Source organism: Lepus europaeus, chromosome 21, assembly GCF_033115175.1.
Source record: "Lepus europaeus isolate LE1 chromosome 21, mLepTim1.pri, whole genome shotgun sequence".
Classification (NCBI taxonomy): Eukaryota; Metazoa; Chordata; class Mammalia; order Lagomorpha; family Leporidae; genus Lepus; species Lepus europaeus.
Genome location: NC_084847.1, coordinates 54,041,087 through 54,056,700, shown reverse-complemented (window position 1 = coordinate 54,056,700; position 15,614 = coordinate 54,041,087). Strand labels below are relative to the sequence as shown.

Here is a 15,614-nt window from a genome sequence, read left to right as displayed (position 1 = left end):
GTGTCTTCTGTGCTTTTCCATTCTGAAATTACACAGATCTGTTCTGTTTTATTCAGAAACAAGAGAGAATAAGCCAGAAACTTGGCATTATCAAAGGACAAGGTCTTGGGGCTGGTGCTGTGGCACAGCAGGTAAAGCCACCACCTGCAATGCCAGCATCCCATATGGGCACCGGTTTGAGTCTTGGCTGCTCCACTTCCAATACAGCTCCCTGCTATGGCCTGGGAAGGCAGTGGAAGATGGTCCAAGTCTTTGGGCCTGTGTACTCACATGGGAGACTCAGAAGAAACTCCTGGCTCCTGGCTCCAGATCAGCCCAGGTCCTGCCATTGCAGCCATCTGAGGAGTGAACCAGCAGATGGAAGACCCTTCTCTCTCTCTCCCTCTCCCTCTCCCTCTCCCTCTCTGTAATTCTGCCTTTCAAATAAAAAAAAAAAATCTTAAAAAAAAAAAAGGACAAGTTCTTAGCGTAAACCTTAGCCCTTCTTATTAAGGAGAAGGGAAAGGGCAAAATAGAAAAAAAAAAGGTGGTGATAGGTAGAGCCACATCTATCCCCGGGAAACTGACATTGAAGCAGAGAGGGTATCAGAAATAATATTGCAACCAAGAGTTTTCAGGATTAAAGATCCCTTATGATGAAAGGTCTTCAAAAAGTTCATGGAAAATGAGTATTAGGAAAAAGTTTGTGTGGATTTCAAAAAATGTTTACACCAAAATAAACTTACCTTTTAATTCCATTTTTCCATGAAGTTTCTGAAGCGCCCTAGCATTTGAGTGGGGTTTTTCTTCACCGAGCTGATTCACAAAGCTAGTTTACTCTCACATGTTATAGTTTAATCTGCCTCCAATGCTTTGAAGTTGTCAAAGCAGGTAGTAGCATACCAATTTTTCAAGTTCCATATACAAATTTCCCAAAGCTCATTAACAGCAGAGCTCTGGCTCGAAGCCATAGAGTTGTGACAGAAATTCTTTGCTTAAAAAGCCCAGAACTCCATCTAGGTCTCTCATGTGGGCAGCAGTGGCCCAAGCCCTGAAGCCATCTTCTGTTGTTTTCCCAGGCACATTATCAGGGAGCTGGATCAGATGTGGAACAGCCAGGACTCAAACAGCATCCCATATAGGTACTGGCATCGTAGGCTGGCTTAACCCTTTAAGCCACAACACCACCACTCTCTCCCCTTCATGTTTCTTCTTAGTAATCTTCCAACTACTAACCCTCACCTAGCTCCTTCACTATAAATTCCCACTAGCCCATACAATATTTAGAGTTGAGCCCAATCTCTCTCCTGCACTGCACAATCCCATTGCAGGTTTGTATACCAGTGGTGATGGTCGTGGATAAAGTGTTTTTTCCATGTTTTAACAAGTGTCATTAAATAATTTTTAATAGTTGTCTCATGATACCACTTCATTTTTATTCTCTGTCTTTAACAAATGTCTTTGCAGCTTCCCAACATTCTGAACATGTAGACTCCTTCAAGGAAGAAAAAAAGAAAAGCACTCAGAATTGTTGTGGATGGGAATTTTGCCCAGCAATGTTCTAAGAGAAACCAAGTTTTGACCACCCTCTACTGGCCAAGCATGCTGATGGCAGCATAACATAAGTGACGGAAAAAATGAGCAAGATGACTAAACAATCCTTTTAGAGAGAACCATGAACACAACGCTGGAAAAGGAGGGAGGGAGTCAGGAATGGCAGTGAACACTGGTGACTTTTCTCCTTCTAGATATTTGCTACAAAGGCACAAGAAGCCTTTTTCTTTCATGAAGACAAAAGAGAAGAAAGTAAAGTGGGGAGAGCCCAAAGGTCATTTAAATGAGTTCAAGTCTCCAGGCCCACACATCTTATATCCTAAGATTCAGAAGCAACTTCCAGACATGATCGTGGGACTGTTGTAGGTGATCTTTAGAATGAGCACACATGGCCGGCACCGTGGCTCAACAGGCTAATCCTCCACCTAGCGGCGCCGGCACACTGGGTTCTAGTCCCAGTCGGGGCGCCGCATTCTGTCCCGGTTGCCCCCCTTCCAGGCCAGCTCTCTGCTATGGTCTGGGAGTGCAGTGGAGGATGGCCCAAGTGCTTGGGCCCTGCGCCCCATGGGAGACCAGGAGAAGCACCTGGCTCCTGCCATCGGATCAGCGCGGTGCGCCGGCCGCAGCATGCTGGCCGCGGCAGCCATTGGAGGGTGAACCAACGGCAAAGGAAGACCTGTCTCTCTCACTATCCACTCTGCCTGTCAAAAATAAAAAATAAAAAAAATAGAATGAGCACACGTGACAGGTTTCAAACATTTTGAAGGGAGGATAATTACACTACTATATGTACATATTTTGTGACATAAAATGACTTGAATCAGTGAGTTGAAATTATAGGAAAACAGATTTTTGCTTAAAATAAATCTTAGCAATTATAACTCTTCAAAAGAAGGGAACTGTCTTTCTAGAATAGTAAGCTCTCTGCTACAGGTACAATTAGAAGTAGAGGCTCCCATAGTAATGACATGTGTGTTATGAGAGCTAGACTATGGATACCCAAGATGATACATTTAGTCAACATGTGGGGGGCTCTTCTCTATCATATCTGTAGTTATTTGTTTACATATCTTCCAAAAACTAGTTTTTATTTTTTTTTAAATTACTTACTTGAAAAGCAGAAGAGGAGGAGGAGGAGAGAGAGAGAGCCTTCCATTCACTGGTCCACCCCCCAGAATGGTCACAACAGCTGGAGCTGGGCCAGGCCAAAGCCAGGAGCTGGGAACTTCTTCCAGGTCTCCCATGTAGGTGCAGGGATCCAAGTAGTTGGGCCATTTTCTACTGCTTTTTCCAGGCCATCAGCAAGGATGCTGGATCAGAAGTGGAGCTGCCGGGACTTGAACCAGTGCCCACATGGGATGCTGGCATCACACGTGGAGGCATAACCTGCTACACTACAATGCCAGCTCCTAGTTTTCATTTTTAAAGTTTTTGTCTTAGTAATCCTGATAGATCATAGTCTCTTAGTAAATATGTATTGAATGAATTCATTGGAAATCAAAGCCATTCTGAAAAGGAAGTGAATAGGATACATCAATGAGCCAATAGTCACATTAACTACATTTTCATTTGGCTTTTCTCTTGGGATTTTGTCATATGGCCATGGTTATATTAATGGAAGAAAAGAATGGGTTATCCTAAATTAACTTGGTGAACATGTAGATTTTTCTCATGATTTTTTTTTAAAATCTTGACATCTATAACAAGTTCACAGGATTAAACTAGAGAACTTGGCTTCTAGGCTCATCTCTGCTGCTAATAGCTTACCAGTGCACCTTAGATCTGATTTCCCAGGCACTGGTTTCTTCATCCAAAATCAAGAGCTTGACTGGGGGCAGGTGTTGTGGCACAGCAGGTAAAGCCACTGCCTGTGACATTGGCATCCCATATAGGCACCAGTTCATGTCCCAGCTGTTCTTCCTCCAACTCAGCTCCCTGCTAACATGCCTGGGAAAGCAGCGGAAGATGGCCCAAGTGCTTGGGCCGATGCACCTACATGGGGGATCAGGAAGCTTGTGACTCTTGTCTTCAGCCTGGCCCAACCCTGGCCATTGCAGCCATTTGGGAAGTAATCACTGGATGGAAGATCTCTCTCTCTCTCTCTCTCTCTCTCTCTCTCTCTCTCTGTCTCTCTCTTTTGTAAATGGTTTTTTTTAAAGATTTATTTATTTATTTGAGTCAGTTACACAGAGAGAGAAGGAGAGACAGAGTGAGAGAGAGAGAGAGGTCTTCTATCCTCTGGCTCTCTCTCCAATTGGCTGCAATGGCCGGAGCTGTGCTGATCCAAAGCCAGGATACAGGAGCTTTTTCCACATCTCCCACATGGGTGCAGAGGCCCAAGGACCTGGGCCATCTTACACTGCTTTCCCAGGCCATACCAGAGAGCTGGAACGGAAATGGAGCAGCTGGGACTCGAACTGGTGTCCATATGGGATGCTGGCACTGCAGGCGGCGGCTTTACCCATTATGCCACAGTGCCTGCCCAAAGATTTATTTATTTTACTTGAAAGTCACAGTTATACACATAGAGAAGGGAGAGGCAGGGAGAAAGGAAGGGAGGGAGGGAGAGGGGGGGAGGGGAGAGGGAGAGGGAGAGGGAGAGGAGAGAGAGAGAGAGAGAGAGAGAGAGAGAGAGAGAGAGAGATCGGTCTTCCTTTAAAAAAAAAAAAAAAAAGCTTGACCAGATTGTTCATAAGGTCTCTTTTGACTCTACTATTTCAAACTCTGAGCCTCTTTGCTTTAGGGGCACCTCAGTCTTGGAAAAAACAGTGGATTTGTAATTAGAAGGATTTTCTTCAAACCCCAGCATAATTACTCACTGGTTGCATGACTATGAAAAAGGCCCTTTGACTGTGAGGCTGAATGGAGCGAGGCCAAAGTACCAACACAGGTGCAGCTCATGGAATAAGCACAGATTTCCTGAGTATTCCCTCTGTCCAAAAAGTGATCCTGCTCCCATTTCCCATCTCATCTCTCCCCAGTCTAACCCACAGTGCCCAAGAGCACAGCCTTCAGAGAAAGAACGCCAGATTTCAACCTTGATTCTCCCACATACCAACTCTGTGATATTGGAAAAGTTACTTTTCTGAACCCGTTTCCTAATTTTTAAAAAGGAGATTTTCATATTTCACAGGCTAAGTATTCTCGGGATTATACTACTTCATAGGATTGAGATTATGAAGATAAATGTACATGGATATGGTTTCCAAAGAGGGTCACCCCATTATTTCCCACAATTTGACTTTGACCCAGTAACCTGTTTCATAAACAAAATATAGTAAAATTCTGCTAACTTACTTCCAAGGCTGGCCCTTAGAATATCTACAAATTCCACTTTTATTTTGTAAAAAGTTCCTTTTGGGAAAACAAGTCATGCCACAAGAAAGCCAAAGCAGCCATGCAGAGACCCATATGGAGGGGAACCACAAACCCAAGCCAACATCCCCAGCTAAGCTTCCAGTCTGTAGGCAAGCTCCACCTTCCAGTCATCCCAGCTCCTCAGCTGATACCATGAGAGGCAGCACAGCCCCCCCCCCCATCCACAAATCCGTGAGCTGATATGAAAAATGTTACATAATTACCAGAAAGGAACCTAGCAGCCTGGAAACAACTTAGTATCTTCCACTACAAAGTCATGCCCACGCCCCCAAATACTTCATAGGTGGTCCCAGCCTTCCCAGAAGGCCCTCCAGGAGAATCCTCTCTGCCAGCTGCCAAGAGAGCTACCCAGTCTGATAAATTGGTAATAAAACCTGGGGATTAATTTCACCAATTTCACACCAAGCAAACCCTTTGTCCAGGAGATGAGGGGGCAGGAGAAGAGAAATGGCAGGAAGAACTGGACTCCATTCCCTTATAAGCCCCAATCTGAATGCAGATTGCACTGTCAGCTCCCAGCTTTTTGCTGAGAAGCCTGCCCGGCCTGGCAGGGGTATTCTCTTCATTAAACCATACTGATGGATGCCCTACTTTATTAAACCTTGCTACCTTGCTTACCACTATTCTCTCACATCTGAAATCCTTTCTTACAGAAAGACAAGAATCTCTACTCTACCCATCCCTGTAACAACAGTACCTGCACCACAGTTAGCACTCAGATTCTCCTTTAGAGAATTTTCCCATCATTTCTATTCATTGTTCCCCTTCTATCTTCTGGGATGCCATAGACAAACTCCTTTTTCAAATGACAACACTTTACACATGTTTAAAAAGAAGCATTGCCTTGTCTTTCACTCTCCCCACATTCTCTTAGGCCAAATGGCATACCGTTCAGACCTCACATCTACGGATTTGCTTATTTCTGGATGACCACTGGCTTCCGAACAATCAATCACTAAACATAAGGCATTTCACTGGCTACGACACTGGCATCCTGTTTGGGTGTCAGTTGCAGGCCTTGCTGCTCTGCTTCTGACCCTGTTCTCTGCTCATGGCCTGGGAAAGCGGTGGAAGACGACTTATTCATGTGTCAGACCCAGAGGAAGCTCCTGGCTCCTGGCTTCATCCTGGCCCATTGCTGACCATTGCAGCCATCTGGGGACTGAACCAAAGAATGAAAGAATTCTCTCTCTCTTTCAAATAAATAAATAAATATTATTTATTTGAAAAGGAGAGAGAGAGAGAGAGGCTCTTCCACCCACTGGTTCATTCCCCAAATGGCTACAATAGCCCTGGCTGGCCCAGGCTGAAGCCAGGAGCTCCTCCAGGGTCTCCCATGTGGATGCAGGGGCCCAAGTTCTTGGGCCATCTTCTATGGCTTTCCCAGGCACAGTAGCAGGGAGCTGGATGGGACGTGGAGCAGCCAGCACTCGAACCAGCGACCCCACGGGATGCTGACACTGCAGGTGGAGATTTAACCTTCACCACAGCACCGACCCAAATAAATATTTTTTAAAAACCCCAAAACATAAGGCACTCTGAACCAGCTCACCTCAGACATCTGACCAATACAGAAAGACTGACCTTACTGGCAAACATCTTAGGGAAATGATGTATGTGTCTGAGGTTTGCTTCACTTCAAAATAATCCAGTGAGGAGTTCCAAGTTCATGGCAGGAATGAATGAAACAAGAAAAGTCAATTATTGATCGATTGGTTGGTGGGCACATGGAGGGTCACTAAGTCATTTTCTCTGCCTTTTGTGCGTCTTTGAAAATAACACTTTTTTAAAATGGTCCCAGGAAACAGCAGGAGGAAATGACGTCCAGTTCCTATAAATTTATGGTGCCTTTTGACAGGGAATTCCGCGTGCAGGCCTGCTGCTGGCTGTCCACAGGCGTGACTTTTGCCGAACTCACTGGGGGGTCAAAGGGGACAGGGCTGAGATGGAAAACACGAATTCTGTCTGGAAACCTGCAGCGGGAAGAAAGGGTAGGCAAAGACTTCATGGTCAGTCAGGAGGAGCTCTGCGCCCAGATTTCCGCCCAGAAGTTCAGGACCCTCCAAAGCGCACGCTGCTCCGGGCTAAGGCCACCGTGAGCCAAGTCCGCGCGTGACAACTACATCACGGCCCATAAACGAGGGCCAAGTTCTCCTGAGGTGATGTTGGGCCTGAGGCCACACAAGTCAGTCAGCCCTCAAGTTCACGCATCGCGGACACCGCGCCCGGCCCCTTCCCGCTCTGAGGACGTCGGCAGTGGCGTGCGAGGGCCACCGAAGCCTCGTCTGGCCGGACAGACGGACCGAGGGCCCCGCTTGCCCGCAGTAAGGCGCGCCTAGCTCTCTCGCCCACAGCTCCAGAGAAAGCCCGAGACGCCGAGGCGCCGAATTCCTAGAGCGGCCGCCGCGAGCCCGCAGGAACGCCCCGCGCGGGCGGGACTGTGACGCACTTCCGGCCGCGCCGTCCCGTGGTGCGCGGTGAGGTCCTCCCGGTACCCGGAGCGGCTCTGATCCACCGTGCATTTGCAGGTATCGGGACGGCGTGGCGGACGGAGAGGGCCCCGTTCCCGAAGGGTTTGAGGGGGAGAGGGGAGGGGGTAGCAGTTGTGGCCTCGAGAGGGAGCGGCTCCTCGCAGACTGGTCCTGGGAGGGGTGGGGGAGGAGCGCCGTCCCTGCCCAGCGCTGGTGCTGACTGTGAAAGCCCTTTCCCTCCTCCCCTGGGCGTTAGCGAAGGAAAACTTTGCCTCTGGCATTCCCGAGCGGTTTTTCTGCGCGTCCCTGGCTCCGAACGGGAGGTCTGGACTCAGGGTTAATCGTGGGCTAGTTGGGAACCTGCTGGAAGAAACCGAGCCAGGACGCGAGTCTGGAGTAGCGTCCAGTCTGAGGAAGGGAAGCGGCCTCCCCGGGCCTTTGTTCGCTTAACGGAAGTCCGCTCCAGCGTGGAGGCACGTTTTTAGAGCAGAGTGCCCCTAAGAAGGTGATGCGGTGGGTGGGTGACGCGCCCAAGCCAGGGTGCGGGGAGGCCCGAGAGTGAATGCCTCGGCTGCGCTCGCCTCCCGCCCTCGGGTCTAGTGCTGGGGTTCCCCGCTGGCAGCCGGAGGGCAGGAGACACGAGGCCGTGCAGCCCTCAGAGTCTGAGAATGGCTTTGGAAAGGGCGAGTGGGAGAAAGCAGCCTGCTTTCTCAAGTGCCATTCATCCCTCCCCGCTACCGCTGACCACGCCACTGCCGTTCATTTTATAAATAGGAACCTTTCATACAAAATGTCATTGTGTTTGTCAGAAGACCAGTTATGATCCCTTTTAAGGCTTGATGATTTTCTGATGACTAAAGTATTCATTCTCTTAAAACACACACACAGTTTGGGAATCTAAAACGAAATGAATTTTGAAAGTATCTGTAATTCCATAACAGAGCAACGTCACTGCTAAAAAGCTTTGTTTTTTCCCTTCATTGTGTGTGTAGTGTGTCCCGCTTACTATTTCAAGTACTGTCAAGCCAGATCCGTGGAGAATGACGTGCTCAAAGTTAACATAATCAGCTTTTGTTTTTCAAGGTGTATTTATCTATTTGAAAGAGTGACAGAGAGGAAGAGACAAAGAGAAAGATAACCTTCCATACAACAGCGAGGCCTAAGCCAGGAGCCAAGAACTCTATCCAGGTCATCCACATGGGTAACAGGAGCTCAGGTACTTGGGCCATCATCAGCTGCCTTCCAGGTGTATCACTTGGGTGCTGGATCAGAAGCACAGAGCTTCTGGGACTCAGCGGAGGTGGGATGCATGTGTCCCAAGCAGCAACCCAACCTGCTGTGCCACAGTGCCGTGCCTCAGCCTGATCAGGTTCTTAAATGCTCTAGATCTGGATTATTTGCAACTCCTACTTCTTCAGTTTTTGTAAGCTTTTTGTGGTCTGTACCATTGTTCTTAGTATGATTTTTGTGGAACAGGTACCCATATCTGTTTATAGCAGCTCCTGGAGTTTTCTGCTCTAGATTGCCCAGATCCCACGTGGGATACCTATGGGACATGAAAGATGCTCCTTAAACTTAAAAAAAAAAAAAAAAAAAAAAAAAAGGCCAGTAACAGTGGGTAAGATTCATTAACTTACATATTTTTCTTCCAAATTATGTCTAATGAGTGCCAGTAATGATAGATTAATTCTGTAGTCTGTTTACTCATTTGTTTTCCACCTCCCCACTAACTCAAAAGCTCCTTGAGGGGAGGATGTGTCTCTTGTTATCACCACAGCTCTAGCACCAAACACTTGGCAGGTGTTCAGTAAATGTTGAGTAGTGAACTACACTTGATGACAAGTGAAGAAAACCAAAGCAGTTATATTTGTTACAGATGCTGGTATTCTGTCAGCTGACCAAAATGACCTTTTGTGTCATTTATTTTGATTTAATTTTCCCTCAGTTTTTTTCTCAGCACTACATACCAAAATAGATAACTGTATAAGAATGTATGCTACTTTTATTTCATTCTAACTGCTTTTCTGTAAGAAGCTAAAGGTAAAAAGCATTTAAAAACTTGAGTATGGAGCTGACGCTGTGGTGTAAATACAGTGGGTAAAGCCACCGCCTGTGGCACTGGCATCCCATATGGGCACCAGTTCGAGTCCCAGCTGCTCGACCAGTCCAGCTCTCTGCTATGGCCTGAGAAGCAGTAGAAGGTGGCCCAAGTCCTTGGGCCCCTGCACTCACGTGGGGGACCCAGAAGAAGCTCCTGGCTCCTGGCTTTGTATTGGCCCAGCTCCAACCATTGTGGCCATGTGGGGAATGAACCAGCAGATGGAAGATCTCTCTCTCCGTCTCTTCCTTTCAAAATAAATAAATAAATCTTTAAAAAAAAAAAAAAAGGCCCAGACTCTGGTTTAAAAAAAAAAAACTTGAGTATGCCTCACTTATAGTGGATTAAGTGAAGTTCAAAATTACATCACTATTTATACTCAATTATTTTTCAATGAACGAGTAAATTCCAACCTTCCAGCAAAATACCAGGTCATGCTAACAAGCTCTGTCATTTGACTAGTAAATTTCTAGTATTCATGCTGAATCTCTAAAGTTCAGACAAACAGCATTTGGCTGGAAGACAGCTGGTTGAAATCTCAGAAACTAAGGTGTCTATAGTTGTAAGAATCTGAAACAATTTTGAGAACAAAAGCAATTTAACTTTAAAATTATGTCACACTGAACTTTTTGGGAGAGTGGAGATACAGTAAAATCAAACTAGTCTATCTTGAGCTGAGTCCAGAAAGACTTTGAACAATCAGTGTTCTATGATAATTTTACAAAACCATAATTTCCACAATTTCTTAGGCTGAAAGTATGGCTGTAAAGATCAGGAAAACCTACTTTTCTTTTTGGTAATTTCATGTTAACCTTATTTTCTAAGGTTTAACGTGTGGCCCTAAACAACCAGAATCCCAGAGGAACCAACATTCCTGCTACCCACAGCCTCATCGTTAGTCTGTCTCTGGAGCCTGTGCGATGACCAAGGTGGTAGGCATGGCCACAGTGCTGGGCCCCAGGCCTTCAAGGGAGCTGCTAGGGCCTGTGACTGTGAAATTCGAGGAGGAGGAAGAGAGAGGGAAGCGCCTTCCTAGCGTGGAGATATTCCGTCAGCGTTTTAGACAGTTTGGGTACCATGACACCCCTGGACCCCGAGAGGCCCTGAGTCAACTCCGTGTGCTCTGCTGTGAGTGGCTGAGGCCTGAGATCCACACCAAGGAGCAGATCCTGGAGCTGCTGGTGCTGGAGCAGTTCCTGACCATCCTGCCCCAAGAACTCCAGGCCTGGGTGCAGGAGCACTGCCCAGAGAGTGCTGAGGAGGCCGTTTCTCTCCTGGAAGATCTGGAGCAGGAGCTGGATGAGCCAGAACTACAGGTAGGCAGGGGGAGACCTTTTTATCCTAGGAAGTTGGGAATACAGCATTCCAGGCAGAATCTGGGTTTGTCTCTTCAGACTTGGGAGTTGAATGGGATGGACTTTTTTTTTTTTTTTTTTTTTCTTTTTCCTTCCAAGAGCTTCTGCTTAGAACTAAGTCTAGTTCTTAAAGGGAGCTATATACAAACTCAGTCATTCCCAATTATCTCCAGGTTTCAACTTCCTCAAAACAACAGAAAAAGAAGCCATCTTCAGGAACAGCAAAGGAGTCACTAAACAGCGGGGAACCCCAGCCTGTGGAGAGCAGTGACAAGTACGAGTCTTGGGGGCCCCTGTACATCCAAGAGACTGGTGAGGAGCAGGAATTCATTCCGGATCCAAGAAAGATTCAAGGTGAGGACCGCCTGTCAGGTGGCTGCTCAGTGCCCCAGCCCTTTGTGGTTGAATAAGCAGCCTATTCATAATTCCTGGTGAGCCCACGCGTTAGATTGACTTGACAGATCAGGCTGACAAGGTAGAAATGGTTTCCTTTTCATCTCCAGGTATAGCTGTCTCGGCCAGGGTCTGTTTATGGACATGTAGACAGGTTGAACGAATCAATAAGGGATGATGTTGCACCAGAAAACTGTTAGTACCCATGAGCCTGAAGGGACAAGCAAGAGGACCTATTAGCAGAACCAGAGCTGTAGCTGTGAGGATGCCGTCACTCTGTAGGACCTGTGGCTACAGGCCCCACTGTCGAGTGTGGAGAGAACAGAGGAAATGAGTGCCCAGCTTCACCCTCCTCTTGCCCTTGGGTCTTCTGCTGGTGTTTCCCACTGGCAGACTCAACTGGTGGCCAGAGGGCAGGAGAAACAAAGCAGTATAGTCCTTAGAGTCCACTTCCTGGGCACAGAGCAGGAAAAGGCAAATGGAACATAATCAGCAGCCTCCTTTGTAACGCTCTGGAAAGAGAGGGGACATTCTTCACAAATCAAAGGTGTGTTAGGGTAACTGCTCCCCAGCTCAAATGTCCATAAATCGGATCTTACAGAATAACCTCAGGAGCCACAGATAGCGTTCCCCTTTGCTATTTTGTTCTAGTAAATTTCTACTCTTATGTACCTTCATTTACCTGAAGGATTGTAACTGAATTCTTGAAGCAAAGTTGATGCCCAATTACATGTTTATAAAAATGTTGTACATTGACCCAAATCTTGATAATTTCATACCAGGGCTTTGCTTTAGTGTGGGTGATATATGCCCCCATGTATGTATCTGGTGTGATTTCATGAGAAGGGATCCTTACCATGTCCCAAACACATGAAATTCCATTTTGGAAACTGGATGTTAAACCCTGTTAAAAATTGCATTCTCTGGCAAAAGTGGGGGAAAACAACAACAACAAAAAACGGTTAGCTAAATTCTTCATACTTTGTGGTTGTTAATTCCAGTTCTCTACTCCAGCTAGTTGAGGCCTCCCTGGAGTTGCCAGAGTAATTAAAGATAAAGGTGATCAGAGCTAGATTTGATCAGTGTGTGGTTTTTTGTTTTGTTTTGTTTTCATTTTTCTTGGCAGCCACTTGGGAAGGGAGAGTGGAACAAAAGGGTTATCAGAGCAAGTGATGGGCATAAATCTTTTTTTTTTTTTTTTAAGATTTGTTTGTTTATTTGAAAGTCGGAGTTACACACAGAGAGAAGGAGAGGCAGAGAGAGAGAGGTCTTCTATCCACTGGTTTGCTCCCTAATTGGCCGCAATGGCTAGAGCTATGCCCATCAGGAGCTTCTTTCTTCCAGGTCTCCCATGTGGGTGCAGGGGCTCAAGCATTCGGGCTGTCTCCTACTGCTCCCCCAGGCCACAGCAGAGAGCTGTGGAAGTGGGAGCAGCCAGGTCTTGAACCGGCGCCCATATGGGATGCTGGCACTTCAGACCAGGACGTTACTTCTTTCTCACACATGGAGTCATGTAGTTCATGGCTGTGTATAACTTGAGGTCTGTATGTATACCCAGCTCATAGGGATGAGCCTGGGAGCAGCTGGTGGTATGGCCAGCGGAGAAAGGAATGAGGTGGTTGAGTGGAGAGAAACAAATGAGTCAGTTCCTTAGGAAAAAGTAAAGAGGTTTAGAAATAAGGTTGCTTGATAACTGACACTTCTGTACACTCGGAAGACAGTCCTCAGAGGGAGCCCATATTTTAGAGTGAATTTTTTGTGGATACTGAGATGGACTTTTAAGATGTGTGACTTCCTAGTGAGATACTCTAAAAGGATGACCTGATTCAGTCTGATTTCAGCAGTGTGTCTATAAAGATTTACAAGGCATAGCCAGTACACATTAAATGGTTAACTCTCATGGGGAGTCAGGTGCTTTTATTCAAATTAAAGATCTGGGACTAAAAAGATTTTAAGTGGGCTGAATTTGATTTATGTTCATTGATTATCAACTTCAATTTCTTTTAAAGATTTATTTATTTATTTGAAAGGCAGTGTTACAGAGAGGCAAAGGCAGAGAGAGGTCTTCCATCTGCTGGTTCACTCTCCAAATAGCTGTAACAGCTGGAGCTGAGCCAATCCAAAGGCAAGAGCCAAGAGCTTCTTCGGGGTCTCCCACACAGGTGCAGGGGCCCAAGGACTTGGGCCATCTTCTACTGCTTTCCCAGGCCATAGCAGAGAGCTGGATCGGAAGTAGAGCAGCCAGGACTTGAACTGGCACCCATATGGGATGCTGGCACTGCAGGAGGTGGCTTTAACTGCTCTGCCACAGCGCCAGCCCCTCAATTTCTTTTACATTCAGCTTCTGTGGGAATAGGAATTTTTGCCACTCAGCCTCCTTTCCCTTAAATATCTATAATTTTCCTTATTCAGTTTTGGCCCTTCAGCAACCATTCTGTCTTGTTTTTCCTACCCGAGCTTCATCTGTTTCCTCTGCTGCAGTCACATTGTGCTTGTTTGTGCCCATGGCTTTCTATACGTGAAACTGGTGGGAAAAGCCATGTACTCATCATACCGTAGTAACTTCTATGCAGGAGACATGGGATCGTAAACTAGATTTGAGAGTGATTTATTTTTGTTGATGTGACATTGTGAGCTCTCATAGAGATATATCCAGTCAGATATATCTTTCAGAATCCATCAGTCTCACTTGTTGATCCTGTTTGTCCTGTAATGGTTTCTTCCTCAGAACAGGAAAAAACTGACAACTCTTATTCCCCTTGTTGTTTTAGATTATAAATCGAATATCCACAATGAGGAATCAACAGATGAGCAGAAAACTTCTGAAGAAGAATGTCATGCAGATGGACTCCAAAGGGATATTATTCCTGTGATTATTGCCAATAAGCATGAAGCCAGGTTAGAAAGGCAGTGGGCAAACCCTGGGAAGGAAAGAGGATCAAAAGCTTCTCTTCAAGACACAGGCTTGAAGAAATCAGAATCAGTTCCTACCAAGCCTACCCCAGGAGAGAGACGTTACATATGTGCCGAGTGTGGAAAAGCCTTTAGTAACAGCTCGAATCTCACTAAACACCGAAGAACACACACTGGGGAGAAACCCTATGTATGCACCAAGTGTGGGAAAGCGTTCAGCCACAGCTCCAACCTCACCCTTCATTACAGAACACACCTGGTGGACCGGCCCTATGACTGCAAGTGCGGCAAAGCCTTCGGGCAGAGCTCAGACCTCCTCAAGCATCAGAGAATGCACACTGAAGAGGCGCCGTATCAGTGCAAAGATTGTGGGAAGGCTTTCAGTGGGAAAGGCAGCCTCATCCGACACTATCGGATCCACACTGGGGAGAAGCCGTATCAGTGTAATGAGTGTGGGAAGAGCTTCAGTCAGCACGCAGGTCTCAGTTCCCATCAGCGACTGCACACTGGAGAGAAGCCATACAAATGTAAGGAGTGTGGGAAAGCCTTCAACCACAGCTCCAATTTCAATAAGCATCACAGAATCCACACTGGGGAAAAGCCCTATTGGTGTAATCTTTGTGGGAAAACCTTCTGTAGCAAGTCAAATCTTTCCAAACACCAGAGAGTCCACACGACAGAGGGAGAAGGCTCCTAACTGCCAAGTACACGTTCCTATTGTGTTCTTCTGTTTATATGTCCCTGTTTATGTTTTTTTTAACCTTTAGAATGTGAATGCTAGGGAGAAGCCCTGTAATGCAGTGTCAGCCCTGGTGATAGATTCGCTTCACTTGACCTCACAAGATGCCCAAAGAGGGAGCTGTGCAGTCGGCAGGAGGTCCTTAGCATCTGTGGGGTCTTCACTGGCCAGCTCGCAGCAGATTTTCCTTCCCCACACTTCCAGGCCCGAATAAACTAGGCTGACATTGCCTTCTGCATAGTTAAACTGATGTGTATCCAGTGTAATTAAGAAACGAACAGTAAAACTTTTAACTTTTTAACATATTCAAGGATTAAAATTTGTAAAAAAAAAAAAAAAATTAGCCACATTGAACACAGTTTAATTGGATTGAGAATAAAGTTAAAACATGTAATGCTTGGACTCATTATGATAATCCATTGGTTATTGAACACTATTAGAAAACTTTCTGCTTATTTAGCTTTTAGAAAATTTGGATTTGGGAGTAGGTAGAGCTTTTCATCCTTGTAAGTGTGTGTGTATGAGGAAGTTGAGATGGAGTGTGTCTACTGCATGTTGGTCTGATTGTGCTTTTTCTACCTACTGAGCACATTCTTTGTTATTGGGAACATTTTTTCAGCCTCCTGTGTGTTTTGGTTGTGTATGTTTTGTCTGTGCAAAAGACTGAAAATCAATTCTCCTTGAACAGCTTCCTTCTGAAATTCTGAAAGCCGTACTGGAGTATGATTGTCTTA

The 15,614-nt window shown here is 46.0% G+C and overlaps 1 protein-coding gene across 1 annotated transcript in view; it reads left to right on the top strand.

The window, feature by feature from the left end:
• Positions 1–15,287, top strand: part of ZKSCAN1 (zinc finger with KRAB and SCAN domains 1) — a 46,656-nt gene extending 31,369 nt beyond the window's left edge. The window contains exon 8 of the mRNA XM_062180824.1: positions 14,234–15,287. Coding sequence (XP_062036808.1) covers positions 14,234–14,838 — 605 coding nt within the window. The 3' untranslated portion in view covers positions 14,839–15,287. The remainder of the gene's footprint in view (positions 1–14,233) is intronic.
• Positions 15,288–15,614: the final 327 nt, after the last annotated feature.